Consider the following 14,908-nt stretch of genomic DNA (forward strand, 5'->3'; position numbering starts at 1 on the left):
TATTGACAATGTAGCGAATAAACTGCATAATGCGTTTTTCGTACACGTTCTGCACTGTTCCCATTAAGATAATGTTTCCAAAAATGGGGATATAACCTACCAGTTATCATTTTGCAACTGCTAGACACGTCTTATCCCGTAATTAAAGCGTTTGTTATGGAAAAAAACAATGAATTGTAAATAACAAATATTTATTGCAAATATCACAAACAATATACCGTAGGTACCTAATCAAGTTATATACTTAACAATAATATACTTAGTTCTAACTTAAAGTTTAAATACTGAGCAATAACAATACGGCTTAAAAATTAAAACTTTTTGTATTCGATGTCACAATCCTTCAAGGATTTATACCATACCTTAAAAATCATGTATCGCATCTTCACGCCAATGTTTAAGGTAATATCATTGAAAAGCTGTAAGCTTAGAAGAAACTTACGCAATGCAAAATTAACACATAGGTACCTAAGCTTTTTTAATTGCTAGCGATTTATAGTCAAATAACCTTGTACAGCTCCTCATTATTTTACACGAACCTAGGGAATGATTTCAACCCCTCGTAGACAGTTAAATAAAAGGAAATCTAGGTCACTGGTCAAGCCACATTATAAAGGGAGTCACCCCTTTTAATCATGCACCCCTTTCGCAATGTTTTGTAGCATATTCCTGTTTTATAGCAATTATTTTGAGTTCTGCAAATGTTATTTTTGTCCAAAATTTACAGATATTAATAATAAGAGGTGCCTGCGATTCCAGGCGTGTGGTATTATTTGTTCTATAAAATATTTAGCGTATGTTGGATTACAAATATCTCCTTTGTAACTTCGATTGACTGACACGCAGACAGCTCATAAGAAATGTATTTTTTTTATATGTAGTTTTACCTTTCCTTCCGATTACTATGAAAATGTAATTCTCTAACCCATTAAAGCACGATGAATAATGCTTCAAAAGTTAACTCTTTTCTTAACATTTAAATTATGGTTTTCATAAATCACGAGATATAAGATCATCTATTCTCTATGCGCAGTCAGCGCCATCTGTCGTAGTTTAGCGCGTGCCACCTTTCCTGATGACGTCAATGGGATTTCTCTCATGAACATCACTCCTCCTCGCAGCTTTTGAGAATCTGAGAGTTTACCTGTGAAAAAAATTGGGAATTTAGACAACATTTTATTTTACTGCTTGGACTTTGGTTTACTGCTCTGCAAAATTACAGAGATTTTTCAAGTCTTCGGTCGAGCGGTACCTAGTGAATTGGCTGCTTGATCACAGCAAAGTATAGAGGTCTTACCGAGGTAATATTGAGCTTTTTTCGTATTTGTATGAATTCTCATAAGTAGCCAGTAGTTTAGACACGTGTCCGGTAAACGGCAATAGGTGTGTTAGCTAACATTGCAAAAGGCATAACGTGGGTTTATCTCATAGTTCGTCACTAATTCCTACAGCCCAATATATTCGAGTATAGCAGATGAAAAATAAATAAAAATACAATGACTTACTAGCAACAAGATCCTTGATCTCCTGCGCAGTGACGTCACTACCAGGTGTTCTGACGACGCACGCAACAGCGTGGTCTCCATCTTCTTCGTGAGGGATGCTGGTCACGCTCACATCTAAGACGCCAGGGTGCTCGCGGATCACCGCCTCTAACTCGTAGGGTACTATCTGAGGAACGCAATTAATACCAACATTATTACGGCTATTCATGATTTAGAGATTAGAGAAAATAGAATTTGATATCTGAATGTAGTCTCCCAAAATTTAATTGGTTTCAAACGTAGATACTATTAGCTCGATTTTCTATCATTACTATTGACTAACGAGCGTGGCTAAAACTGTTTGAAAAACCATGTCTTGAAGAATTAAAAGTTCTTACGAAATACGCTAGCAACTTTTCACACAACATTCAGTCAATGGCAGACAGGGGTAAGAAATTAACTGTTGTTTCAAATAAATTTAATGCCAATCAGGTGCGCATACGCACCGAACGAGCACGTGCGTGTACGCAAAATAATTCTCAAAAAGTTAGTTTTCTTACATGATAACTGCGATATTTAATGAGCATCTTGACCCTTTCTACAAAAAAGTAGTTGCCTTCTTCATCCTTGTACAGTATATCCCCTGTTCTATACCAGCCGTCTTCTGTGAAGGCTTTCGCAGTCTCTTCTGGGTTGTTGTAATATTCCTGTGAAAAGACCACATGTTAGTAAAAACGTACTAAGTGACTTCAGGTCATTTTGAGTCTTAATCAAAGGTGTTAAAGTCTGTTTTGCACTTACTGAGAAGCAAGCTCCTTTAGTCCACATTTCGCCTGGTGTGTTCGGCTCTGTTATTCGTTTACCGGTCTCTGGATCCACCAACTAGAAATAAAGATTATAAATATTTACTCTTGTTTACGAAAGTTTTATTATTCAGCACGGTATCTGTTCATCCAAGCTTCCTTCTCTTCTTAAATAGTAATAAATATTGTAAGGAAATCGGCTAGGTAAATGTAACCTTCTTTTCTTTTTACTTTTTTTCTGACTATCAGATAAAAATATGGCTTTAGCATTTCTGATGATCCTTGAGTTATTAAGAGCTTGGGCTACACAAGTCATGAAATATTCTCTAGACAGCAAGAAAAGCGCGAGTATTCTTTAAAGTATCAACCTACTTTGATTGTTTGCCAATCATATGGACTCTTGCCGCAGTTGCCGATGGGTCCTTTAGGATTCGGTATTAGGATAGGTCCCAGGTTCTCCGTTTGGCCGTACGCCTCTTGTACATATATTCCTGGACGCACCCGCTTCTGCAATTACAACAAACACGTTATTAATCTGGGATTGTATAAGACTAGAAAAAAAAGTCTAACTATGATTTTTTCGCACTTTACATTACTTTATAGTATTCTTTTCACTAAGTAGCCTTAGCATGCAAGATTTGTCTAGCTTAAAATTAATCATTTTGTATATTTATAGCTATCCCAAATAAGCATCTGTATCAATGAGCTCCTTAGCCAGTAGACACTGATGTCCTAATTCCAGAATTGTGAATACCTTCACTAGCCACGAACCTTGCATACAAGGCTCTCTACTAAGTCATTGGGCTATAAAAACTGCATCTAATCACCAAGGAATGTTTTGCAGCTGCCAATTTTTTTAACATGACCTGACTGATTGAATTTATTTCTGTTTTCTATAAGTAATTATAGTACTACGTACCTGTAGCTCCAAGAAAGTATCTCGATGGACTTTAGCCCCAGCCACCATGATGCTGTCGAAACAAGTCAAATCGCACTCTTTATCGCTTTTGACAATGGCCGAGGCGAGAGATGGACCGAACATTGCGGTTATCGGCTGAAAACAAAATAAATATGACTACACGACTGTAATACCTATCTAAAACTGTATAAAGAGAGTGCAGTAAGTAGCGCGATTCTCTACAGTCGGTGCGAGTATCGAAAGTTTGACGTTTAAATTGTACTGCTAAATAGTTCCTACAGCGCCCGTTAGAGGCGATGATCAAAGAAAGCTAGTCGGTTATCGGTAGTCGATAGTAGTAGAGAATCGTGCTACTAGACTATTGCCATAAACCAGGCAGGTTAAAAAAACTGGAACACTCGCGGGTCAGCTAGTGTATAACTTCAATATGAAATTATTGATGATTAATTGATGTTTAATTGACCTAAGGCTATAGAATTCGATTTCACGATTTCTGGCTAAGAATCGGATAGCTAATCAGAAGAAATTTTATAATTGGTTCTTATTTTGTCTAGCAAATAGCAAAATAACTTCATCTGACAATAATTCATAAGCTTTAAAACTGTCTGTTAATTTTCTTATTAATATTTAATTACCTTATATTTATTGATAATGTCAATAACATGTTCCGTGGTGACTGGCGCCGATGTCGAGATCTTTGTCAATTGCATAAGAGGGAAACATAACGCATTGAAGAACCCTGATATCCATTGTACGGGCGACAAGTGAAGAGCTGGCCGATTTTCACCAGTCAGTCTGAAAATTTAGAAAAAATAATAATATATCTAGATTTATAATAAATAAAAATAAATAACCTATTAAAATCCCACTGCTGGGCAAGGGTCTCCTTCCGTAATGAGAGAGGGGTTAGGCCTTGAGTCCACCACGCTGGCCAATTGCAGGTTTGGGACTTTACATACCTTCAAGAACTGTTCTAAAGAACTCTCAGGCATGCAAGGTTACCTTACATCACGATGTTTTCCTTCACCGTTGGAAAAAGTGATAATATTTCTAATACACACATCACTCCGAAAAGTCATTGGTGTGTTGCCTCGGGTTCGAACCTGCAACTACTTGCGTGGAAGGTACCAATTTTTACCACTCGTCTATCACTATCTAGATCGAAATAAGTATGAATCTAAGTATCTATAAAAACATGACCCAAAATGGTGGCAGTGCTGAATGAAAAAAATCTTAAACTTACTTTTCCTCCTTATCCTTTTTGAAGAGTTTTTGCAACTCCATCATCTTCATGAGGAATGTCTTGTGCTTGAAGGCAGCTAGCTTGAGTACTCCCGTGGTGCCGCCTGTGCTTATCAACCAAGCGTACACCTTGTCCAGGTCAAAGGTTAGTGGCCTATAATGTAAAATATTTTTTAAAGAATATTTCAGGGTATTTGTCAGAAATGTGTATTATCTACATTTAAAATTACTATCGTAACGCCCGCGGCTTTGCCCTGGAATATTACACCCTTTTCGCGAATTTCAAAAATCCTTTCTAATGCTAGAAAAGATGAGATGAGAGGTGAGCTACACTTCCATCGGATTTTTTATATTAAATTTCAACTTTCTATTTTCTGCAGTTTTGGCACAGCGGTTTAGATTGCCACGCCGATACCATTACGTCGGGAGGTAGGGGGTTCGATTCCCATACGGAGTAATTATAATTATCTGTGTGATCCACAAATAATTGTTTCGGATCTGGTTGTGCTTTGTGTCCGTTATTTGTATGTTTGTAAAAGTCCCCGCGACACAAGAGCAATTCTTAGTGCGGGAGTTGTCTTTAAAAAGAAAAATAAAACTTACGCGAAATCCGCCAAATCATTATTATTATCATCATATTCTTCTAGAAATCTCTTCAAGGAGTATTCCCCATCGTCGAAGCAGATCAGCTTGGTGTCCAGCCCCAGTTCTTTTATGACTCGCAGGTGGTCGTCGAGGTACTCCTTCTGGCAGAACGCTACCCTCGGCGATGATACTTTGAAGTGAGCTTTGATTTCAGCTGAGAACAATGGCGGATTTTTGATGTTATTTTAAAGTAAGATGATCTAAATTCTAGACTAGATTTAGTATCAGTAGTTACAAAGTCTTGATTAACTTTATTATGTTTTAAATATTATGTACCCAGTACCCACTTAAGTAATATCAACAATTAAATAAATAATATAACACTTTATGCTTATGAAAAATTACAACCTAAAAAAAATCTAGAAAGCGGAAATATAAAACTTATACAATGTACGTAGTGTTTGCTTAACTGTATCTAGTTATTTTTATGTAATGATAATTGCATAAAATAATTGGCTTACTCATTAAGTCCTTATTTTGCGTGATTCGAACAAAAATTGCCGAAAAAAATTATATGCACTTATCTTTTTCAAACTATTTAACTTTAATTACATGATCATCAAGTCAATTAATTATATAACTTTACATAACCATTATTTATTTTAACTATTCACAACATTTTCAATATTAAAACATTAAGTAGAAATTAAAATAAGTTGCATGTAATTACTGAAGATTTTACTAGATGGCGTTAGAGTCGATTTAAATTATTAATTTAATCACAGGTGAAAACTTATCATTAATATAGGCATAATAATAAACGATTGTTGTTTCTAGTTACAATGTAGTAACACCTGAGACATTAAACATAGTAAATATTAGTATAATTTGGTATAAATAGGCCATGTAAACAGACAATGTAACACTATGTACTTACGATAAAATAAAACACAAGATTAAAAAGATCACGCCACTTCACTTCATTTCATGTTGTAATTGTATTTTATCAAGATAGTAGCACTTAGAGATTATATTCTTAAGATCTGTATAATTGTATATCCTACCTACTGGAAAATCAATCAGTCTAGCCTTACTTCCAACCAATATGATTTTCTATGACCATATGGTTAGTGTTCAACCTAGTGTCAAGTTCAAGTGGTTCAACCCGCCCGGAAGGTCTTTGACATGGCTTAACGACTGTTATCTAAGTAGACAACTACCGGAAGCGACATTTTACGTGCTCTCCGAAGCACGGAGACGCCCAGCTCTAATACCACGGTCACCCATCTCCAAAATGACCGCGCCAACGGTTGCTTGACCGACAGATCGTTTACCGCCTAGCGAAGAAGCAGAAGCTGATGGTAACAAAAACAGATATGGGTGGCCCGGTATGGTGGTAGCGGTTCGCTTTACGTTTAGCTTCTACCACGAAACAAGCTTAGGAATATACTATAAATATCATCAATAACACAAAAACTCATAATGTCACTTGTATATGTACTTTGGTCGAAAGGATATGAATACTTAGGTACGTTGATCATTCGACCCTAATTAGCCAGTCATGTGTCTGAGCACGTATCGCGAATTTAATAGCATGAGTTGCGATTTACTCACAATTTTGTACGTTTAAGCTTTAGTACAAAGGAAGTCATTTGGTCTTGATTGCTTTATGTATTTGTAATAATTGATATAAAAAGTCATGTACAAAAGTCATATCTTTTTTTATTAGTATATTTATTTAGTAGTAGTGTTTATGTCATGTCTTGCAATTGAAATCAGTAGCACGATTCTATCGAGAACTTAGGTATAGTTTGACATTTAGAATGTTCTGCATAAATAGTTCCTTCGATGCCCGCTAGAGGCGCTGACTGGATTTTCATACAAAATTTGTCGAAAGCTAGCCTGTTGTCGAAAGTCCATAGTAGTAAAGGATCGCGTTGCAAGTGTGAATCCCACGCAGGGTCAATATTAATAGTGTAAACCCGGTTATCAAATTACCCGTTACGGCTACTCACGAACGATCGCATTTATAACCATTTATGAGATGCGTAGCGGTTGCGTAAGATGTTGTAATTTTTTCCGGTATAACACTTTGTGGTATCGTGACAATCTTATTGACAGAGTAAACAACAACCAAATTCAGCCATTTGTACACAGAAAATGTATGATCTTGAAATAGGAAGTAAAAACACGAGTGCCTTAAATAGTGGTAGAGATTTAAATTAGCTAGAACATTTTTAAACGTATGGTTCTGACCAGTACTTATGAGGAACCTCTCTCTCTCTCATTTTCTCTCCTTAATGATATAAGTTAATTAAGCTAATTCAAAGTCTGACAACCAGTCTTACCGAAGGGTATCGTGTTAGAACCCAGGTATTGCGTTGTGGAGGTCAGATAGGCAGTCGCTCCATGTAAAACATTGGTATTCAGCTGCATCCGGTGAGACTGAAAGCCGACTCCAACATAGTTTGGAAAAGGGCTTAGCTGATATAATAATAATAAGCTAATAATATAAGAGCATTTCTGTCTATAAGTTACACATTTGCGGCTAAAAACGCTGAACCTTTTATTTTGATAAAATAGTAAATAGAGATAGCTTAACACTCAGGATAAAACATACTTATATGTATCTAGAATCTAGATAAATGTCTGTTAATGCTGTTATAGGTACTTCTCGATATTTATCTCAATATTTTTTGTACAAGCAGGATGTAAAACATAAGATTTATTGATTGCATCAATCATACTTAAATATGAAATCTATGCAATCACTCTATCGAAATTACTGATTTAAATCAATACACTACCTAATAATCTTATTAAAGGAGAGGGCGACTGTTATCCCAAAATGTAAAAAGGATGACATTAGATAAAAGATGTTTTTTTTTTAAATAATTATGTGCGTTGTTGTCATGGATATCATCTCATTACAGTCGGACTCAGTTTGTCTGGAGGTTTCATCTCCTTCCACTTGTTAAGGTAACTGATACTTTTTTTAAACCGAAAGTAAAACCGACTGTGTGGCTTTTGTATGGCAAACAGAGCAAGCGAATATTTGATTTCGTTGAATAGTCGTTTGATGATTTGAATAGAGATTGCAACGCGGGATTCTCGCCGCACTTTTTTCTCCTTTGTAATACATATCTTTCTACCAATGTGCAATGTGCATAAAGCATAAAATGTATTAAAAGTACAGCATTTTGTTCATATTATTCGTGATTCATGATTTTTTTATCGGCATCGCTAAAGTGCTTTGCCTGCCCCGGAATTCAATGGGACTAGGTACACGTGCGTCACCGAGGTGAAAAATATTGTTGAAGACGGGTCCGTGCTCATAATAAACTAATGCAAAAGTTTCAACGCGATTTCATGAACAAATTAATAGCTGAAACAATAACAACATTGTAATCTAATACCTATTTATGCTTAATTTTGGTATTTTCCGTGAGTCACATGCAAACATTCGTTATCAAAGATACAGTTGACTAAAAGATAACGTAATTAGTGTAGGCACTTCTCTTAAGATGGTTTAAACCGCGCTCAGCAATGACAACATTAGGATAAAGCTGAGCTACGCAGTAGATAAAGGTTTTTTCAAATGTAATTCAGAAATTTTATTATTCCAGGTTGTGTAGTATTTTTACTAAGTGCTTTACATATATTGCTTAAAATCTTGGAGTCAGATGTTCAAAAATATTTAATAAATGTGAGAAATGCGTAAAGAATATAAGTGTAATACATTTTTTAAGTATGTAAATAGTGACGATTTGGACACTTATCTGGAAGGCTGGCAGGAAATGGCTGAGGATAGAGACCGGTGGAGGAGTTTGGGGGAGTGGGGAGACCGTAGGTCGACAATAAGACAGTAAAGGTAAAAAAATAATAATAATAGTACCTAGTGTCTACTTATAAACGTGGTAGATGACCTTTACTGGTTGAGTGATGAACTTTTTTTAAAGGTTGAGTTCTTTAAGCTTAAAACTTACTATATTTAAAGAGTGGGTCGACTCCAGCAATAGGCATGCCGTTGAGCAGCGCGGCGTAGTAAGGAATGTGCAGGTCGAGGTGGTTCCTGCCGCCCAGCGCCAGCACGTCTCCCGGCTGCACGCCCAAGCGACGGAGGCATCGAGCCAGCTGTATGGAGCGACGGAGCACTGATGCGTTTGTCTCACTCTCGCCTGTAGCTGCGTCTACCTGTTGGAAAGAGAAGAGTGTCAGAAGGTAGTTCGAAAGCCTTCTTCATGATTCTGTTTGATGTTTTTCAGTCAGTATGCGGCTACTGCATAACAAAATACTAGCTCGATTAGCAAGTGAAACCAATTGTTATCGGGTATTCCTGTTAAATATTTAGAATGTTAGTCCTAAGTTTGACACCGGGCTTTTGCCAAGTAGGCTATACGACACGTCGTCTGCTGCCTCTTCATGTAGCCGCCTTCCAATTTGTACCTTTAGATTACTTTAGATTCACATAGGTCTTGGCTTTTTACTCGAGAACGGAGTGCGGGAGTCATGTAGTAATTTACCATTTAAGTGAGTGAACGACCAATTAGTACTAAGGTTGTCAAGTAATATCTAGGTATCAATTAACTTGAATTAACTATGCGAACTGACAATGATCAATCACCTTGTAGTTTGCTCCTTCATTTATTGAACTGCATTTTTATTAGTTACACGTGTCTAGTTTGTACTTTATTGCTTGACTTTTTTTTTATTTAAAAAGACAACTCCCGCACTAAGAATTACTCTTGTGCCTCGGGAACGGACTTTTACAAACATACAAATAACGGACAAAAATACAACCAGACCAGAAACAATAATTAGTGGATCACATAATTATTGTTCCGTGTGGGAATCGATCCCAAGAGCTCCAGACGCAATCGTAGCGGCGGCGGCGTGACAACCTAAACCACTGCGCCTCGGAGGTGCAGAGGTTAGCAGTTAGTAAAAAAAATCGATTTTTTCTATCCGTCTAGTGTAAAACTTCAATAATATTGGTTCAGCAAATTATAAGTTGAGTGTTAAAAGAAGTTTGTTTGTGTAAACAACGCTTAAAATATGAAATTAAATAATATATTATTGTCTTGAAACAATCAAGATTTTGAAAGATTATTGCATTTTTGTATCTTCTTATTTTAGCGTGTGAATTTCGACAAAGATCTTGAATATTTCAAAGAAATCATCACTTAAAGTAATTAACTAGGTAATTGTTCATTAAAACGTTTTTAAAGTTATTTACCATTCATAAAGTTATCAATAGCATTAATCTTAAAAAACAAGCTTTTAGCGTTATTTTTTATACCAAAATGTGTTATTTTTATATTTTGAATGTTTTAAAACCAGATACTCATTAACAAATAGCAGAAATAATTAAAGGATGGAAGTTTCTTCAAGCCAACTGGTTATTAGTCTTTACACCTAACCGCTAATGGAGTGTCTTTCTCCCGGAATAAGCAGCTAGGACAGAGACTAGCTCACTCAAAGCCATGAGATAACAGCCATGATAAAAACAAAATTATAAATTAATAGTTCCTTGCCCCTCTCGACTCTCTTATCAATAGTGTAAGAGCCGTCATATCTGACTAATTAAGCGACGCGACGCCTGACGCATCTCTCGTCAGATGTGAACCGACACTAAAAGAAATTGGGTTTTTAAAGTTTGTTCAACCTGTGCCACATAATAACGATTCCCGTCACTTTCCGCTGTCTGTACTGCATGTTTAGATCTTTTAACCTATGCATCGGATTTTGATGCGTGTTATACGACAAAATATGACACGAGAACCTATCAGGTTGCTCATGTGTGCATCTCCGTTGGAGGTACCGCGTCCTGGCCACTTTACCCTTTGACCGCTACGGTCGGTTATTCTCGACAAATCAAAAAGTGCTCACGCTTTCGTTGGCAAATGTCGGCAAAAATATAGCGTCGTGAGCACTTTCTGATTTGTCGAGTATAGCCGACCGTGGAGGTCAAAGGGTTAATGGTGACTGTTGAAGGAACACCATCAGGTTTTTAGTCGGTATGCCCAAATTTTAAGCTTGAGCCGCTAACCGACAGGAGAGCCCGTCAGACACTTCTTCCCATTTTCCTGACGCAAAAAGGGGAAAAAAGGTATACGTAGACAGGTAGCGTGAATGACTTACATAATTTGCCGAATTGAAGGTTCGTTTGAATAGTCATATGGCGTTGTAAAGCATATATGATAATAAGCCATAAACGGGAGATTTTAAGGTGATATGGCCTTGAAATGTTTATTTAAGACATTATATAGATGGTCAATAAGGTCAAGTAAGGTTAACTTGATTACAAAAACATTTCGAGTATAAACCTTGGACTTAAGGATTTGCAGATCATTTTAAGACTAAAGTTATGCAATTGAAATATCTATTATCTCCCAAAAGAGCGTTAATTAGTTTAGAGCATCTATTTAATCACATTTATTTGTATATATACATACATATTTTAAATAATTATCACTTTTTCTAACGGCGAAAAAAAGCATCCTGAATCCTGATGCAACCTAGCATGCTAGAATTCCTATAAAACGGGAAACAAAGGTGTGCAAAGTCCCCAACCTGCGCTTGGCGAGCCTGGACTCAAGACCTAGCCCCTTCCTCACTCTGGGAGGTGACCCTTGGCCAGTAGTAGAACATTAGTGCGTAAAATTTATTGTTATTTATTTTTTTAGATCTCGGGATTCAATACTTTTGGAAGGCGTAGGTAAGACTGAAGACGTAGAGCCCCTAAACACTACTTTTTATTATAACTCTTATAAAAATATTATATTTACATTAACATAAAATATGTAGAGAATTTTGTCTCAGTAATCAGGATTTTTACTACGATATCAATAATTTGCAAGCTTCGTTTGAAGTTTCAAATAATTGTAATTCGCGAAAGTACAAATGTAAAAATCTATTTAGATAGACACAATATGTTCCAACTTTGACATCGTAACGAATCTATGGATTAACGAAACATAGATAGTAGGGCTACAGCTAGGACGTCTTGTGACTATCAGGATATCTCGCTAAGCTGTTTCTAGTGAATTGATCAGAAACTAGATCGCCATGAGTTAACAGTTTTGCAACTTGATCAATAGGTATAGTTTTAATGTAAACAGTTTTGCTTTTAAACAGTTGACCTTCAATGAAACTGGTTTAATTACTTACTTCCGAATATCGGCCAGGAGGACATTATTTTGTTTTTGTTATTCCTACTAGAAGTTATTTAAAACTTGGTACTTTAGGTTTTAAACTTTTAACTTAAACATATAAAAGGTCAAAACTTTTATTTTTTGCGTTTGTTTTCGAAAGAATCATTCTTAATTATATTTTGTATCTCTGTTTCATTTTTGAGTCAAAAAAATTTGGCAGGTACCTAGTTGTTTTTCAAGACCCGAGTAAATTGATATTATTTCATTAATATGAATATGAATTTAATTATTTGAAGCACCGGGAGAGAAAATTAAAGTTCACGTTAGGATATTCCTAATTACAATATCAAGCATACTTTGATTATAAGTTCCCGATTGTTTGCCTCCAACTGATCTGATTTCTTCTAGATAAGCTCATTTTGGTATATTATTATATCTTTGTTAAACCAGCTACTACCTACTATGTTAAAAATGGAAGAGAGTTTCGTCCCGTTGTCATTAATCTAGATTAATGATAGCGGGACGAATTCAAACACAGATTTAAGAAGAGTGAAAGTTAGAGCTCTCTAAAAAATATTATCCGAGAAATAGACAAATTACTCTTCATTTAAATAAAAACATAACTGTAATAATTAGGTATCTTAATTAAGAGCCAAAATGAAAAAAAAAACTTATGACAATTTACAAGAATTACTCGTCTAATAAAAGAGTATTATTAGTCGGAATATCCTATCCGAAATTAGGAAAAAGAAAGCGAAGAATTACTCTATAAGTTCCGTAAATTATTTAATTTTAAAACGTAATCAAAGCACCGAATTTAATAAGAAAACTTCCCCAAACATTTTCACACTCAAAAACAGTTAAAATACTAAAAAGTTCTGATATGTACCTATGTTGTCATTTCAAATAACTATTAAAAAAAAATACCTGGCAAATCTCATTGGGCCTGCTTTTAAGTGCATGGAAAAACAAATGTCCCATATGACACTTATCATTGTTGATATCAATCAGCTGCATTTTAACACTTCACAACACTATCAACACGACGATCTCGTACCGTAGACACTCACTGTGTGACGGACGCGAGAAACTGTGCTCTGTATATAAGTTCATCGACACTAACATGAATGAGACTATAAATGAATATCTTCAATGCTAAAGTTCCGGTTTGCGAAGCGCGAATCTACGCTAAAGTCGGCTTTTGATTAAGAGATGTAGGTAATGTATCTATGTATATTATTAGGTCAGGGAAAAAGTCTTTTCTCATTATAGTATGTATGAACTTGTAATAAAATCTCTTTGGCTTCAAGAATCACAAATGAGTACACGGTTCATTAGGTTTCTTTCAGTGAGCTTGTGAGGTACCTAAATATCGAGCTTTTTTGTGTAGAGACAAGATTTATTATGACGAAAATACTTTTTTCCCGACCTAATATATACTGTGAAACAATGGGTTCAAAAGTAGTGGCATGTAATACTTTATAGCACAGTGCAAACGGTCTTGTACGAAATGTATGAGTGATAAAGTACCTACTATATTTCTAGACGTAATTTCCACTAGCTTTGTGGAATTACACCTCTCTCTCGGGGGGAATTTCCAAAAATCGTCGCTTAGTGTACTCCACACTTCCTAAGGAATCTTCATATTATACCAAATTTTAACTTTCTACGCTCAGTAGTTTCAGCTGTGCGTTGTCCATAAGTCAGACACTCACTCAGTAACGGAAGTTTTATATAAGGTGGGTAACCCAAATTGGGCCTATGTCCTAATAAGGACTATTTCTTTAATCCCCCTTTCAGCTTCAAATGTCCGCCAGTGTACTAATTATTATTTAGAAGTGTGCGAGTACATTAGCGAAGCAATTAGATCAGTGTGTCCTGAAGGAATTACGATATTGTGTAAAAGTCTCATTATTGGTGTAAATGTCATCCCGTTTATGATAGGACTGTTGTTTTAGCATTAGCACAGTCATGTGTACAAAAATCTGTTTTAATTCAAAATATTCTTCGAGTACAATGTATCGTGCCATTCATATACGAACCCTGAGTCACAAATATAGGTCACGCACTCGAACCGTTGCTAAGAATACATTGACACTGATCATTATCGACTAAAATACACACAATGTGTTTACAGCTGTTATGAGATTATGTGTTTCGGAAGGCACGTTCAATTGTGGGTCCCGGCTGTCATTTGCAAAGATCTTTGACAGTCGTTAACAGTAGTCAGAAGCTTGAAAGTCTGACAACCAGTCTTACCGAAGGGTATCGTGTTATAACTCAGGTAACTGGGTTGTGGAGGTTCGATAGACCGTCGTTCCATGTAAAATACTGGTATATTGAACTGGTGAGACTGGAAGCCGTCTCCAACATAGTTGGAAGAAAGGCTAGGCTGATGATAATGAGACTACTGTTAACGAGACTGTCAAAGATATTTAAAATTAACAGCCGAGACCCACAATTTAACGTGTCTTCCGAAACACAGAGAAACTCGGAATGTTTACACCTTAATATGGTCGCCATTCCACAAAACGACTTCGGCAAGAGTAGCTTAACCTCAGAGATGGATCCACACGGCTATTCTTACTTAGCCACGAGCTCCTCATTCTGTATCTAAAGGAACTACCTAGTTTAAAATATGGACCTACTTTTTACTAATTGATCTTTGCACTCCGATCAAAGATCAAGACACAAAATTCTTTGTTACCTAAGTTTCAAAGT

At 36.1% G+C, this 14,908-nt stretch overlaps 1 protein-coding gene across 1 annotated transcript; it reads right to left on the bottom strand.

The window, feature by feature from the left end:
• Positions 1–174: 174 nt before the first annotated feature.
• LOC142981732 (luciferin 4-monooxygenase-like) lies at positions 175–13,273 on the bottom strand. The gene is made up of 11 exons (XM_076127828.1): positions 13,115–13,273; positions 9,020–9,227; positions 5,052–5,247; positions 4,450–4,602; positions 3,842–4,001; positions 3,207–3,341; positions 2,660–2,794; positions 2,286–2,366; positions 2,045–2,191; positions 1,506–1,671; positions 175–1,144 (listed from the first exon to the last, which is right to left on the bottom strand). Exons 1-11 carry the CDS (start codon positions 13,202–13,204, stop codon positions 1,017–1,019), a joined length of 1,599 nt encoding a protein of 532 aa, XP_075983943.1. The 5' UTR covers positions 13,205–13,273; the 3' UTR covers positions 175–1,016.
• Between the last annotated feature and the right edge of the window lie 1,635 nt (positions 13,274–14,908).

This window comes from Anticarsia gemmatalis, chromosome 20, assembly GCF_050436995.1.
Source record: "Anticarsia gemmatalis isolate Benzon Research Colony breed Stoneville strain chromosome 20, ilAntGemm2 primary, whole genome shotgun sequence".
Classification (NCBI taxonomy): Eukaryota; Metazoa; Arthropoda; class Insecta; order Lepidoptera; family Erebidae; genus Anticarsia; species Anticarsia gemmatalis.

Coding starts and splice junctions, on each gene's coding strand:
- LOC142981732 (XM_076127828.1), bottom strand. CDS start 13,204: ATGCAGCTGATTGATATCAACAATGATAAGTGTCATATGGGACATTTG. Junction 3,342..3,841: donor ACATTATCAATAAATATAAG/GTAATTAAATAT, acceptor TTTTGTTTTCAG/CCGATAACCGCAATGTTCGG. Junction 2,367..2,659: donor ATGATTGGCAAACAATCAAA/GTAGGTTGATAC, acceptor CTTTATTTCTAG/TTGGTGGATCCAGAGACCGG.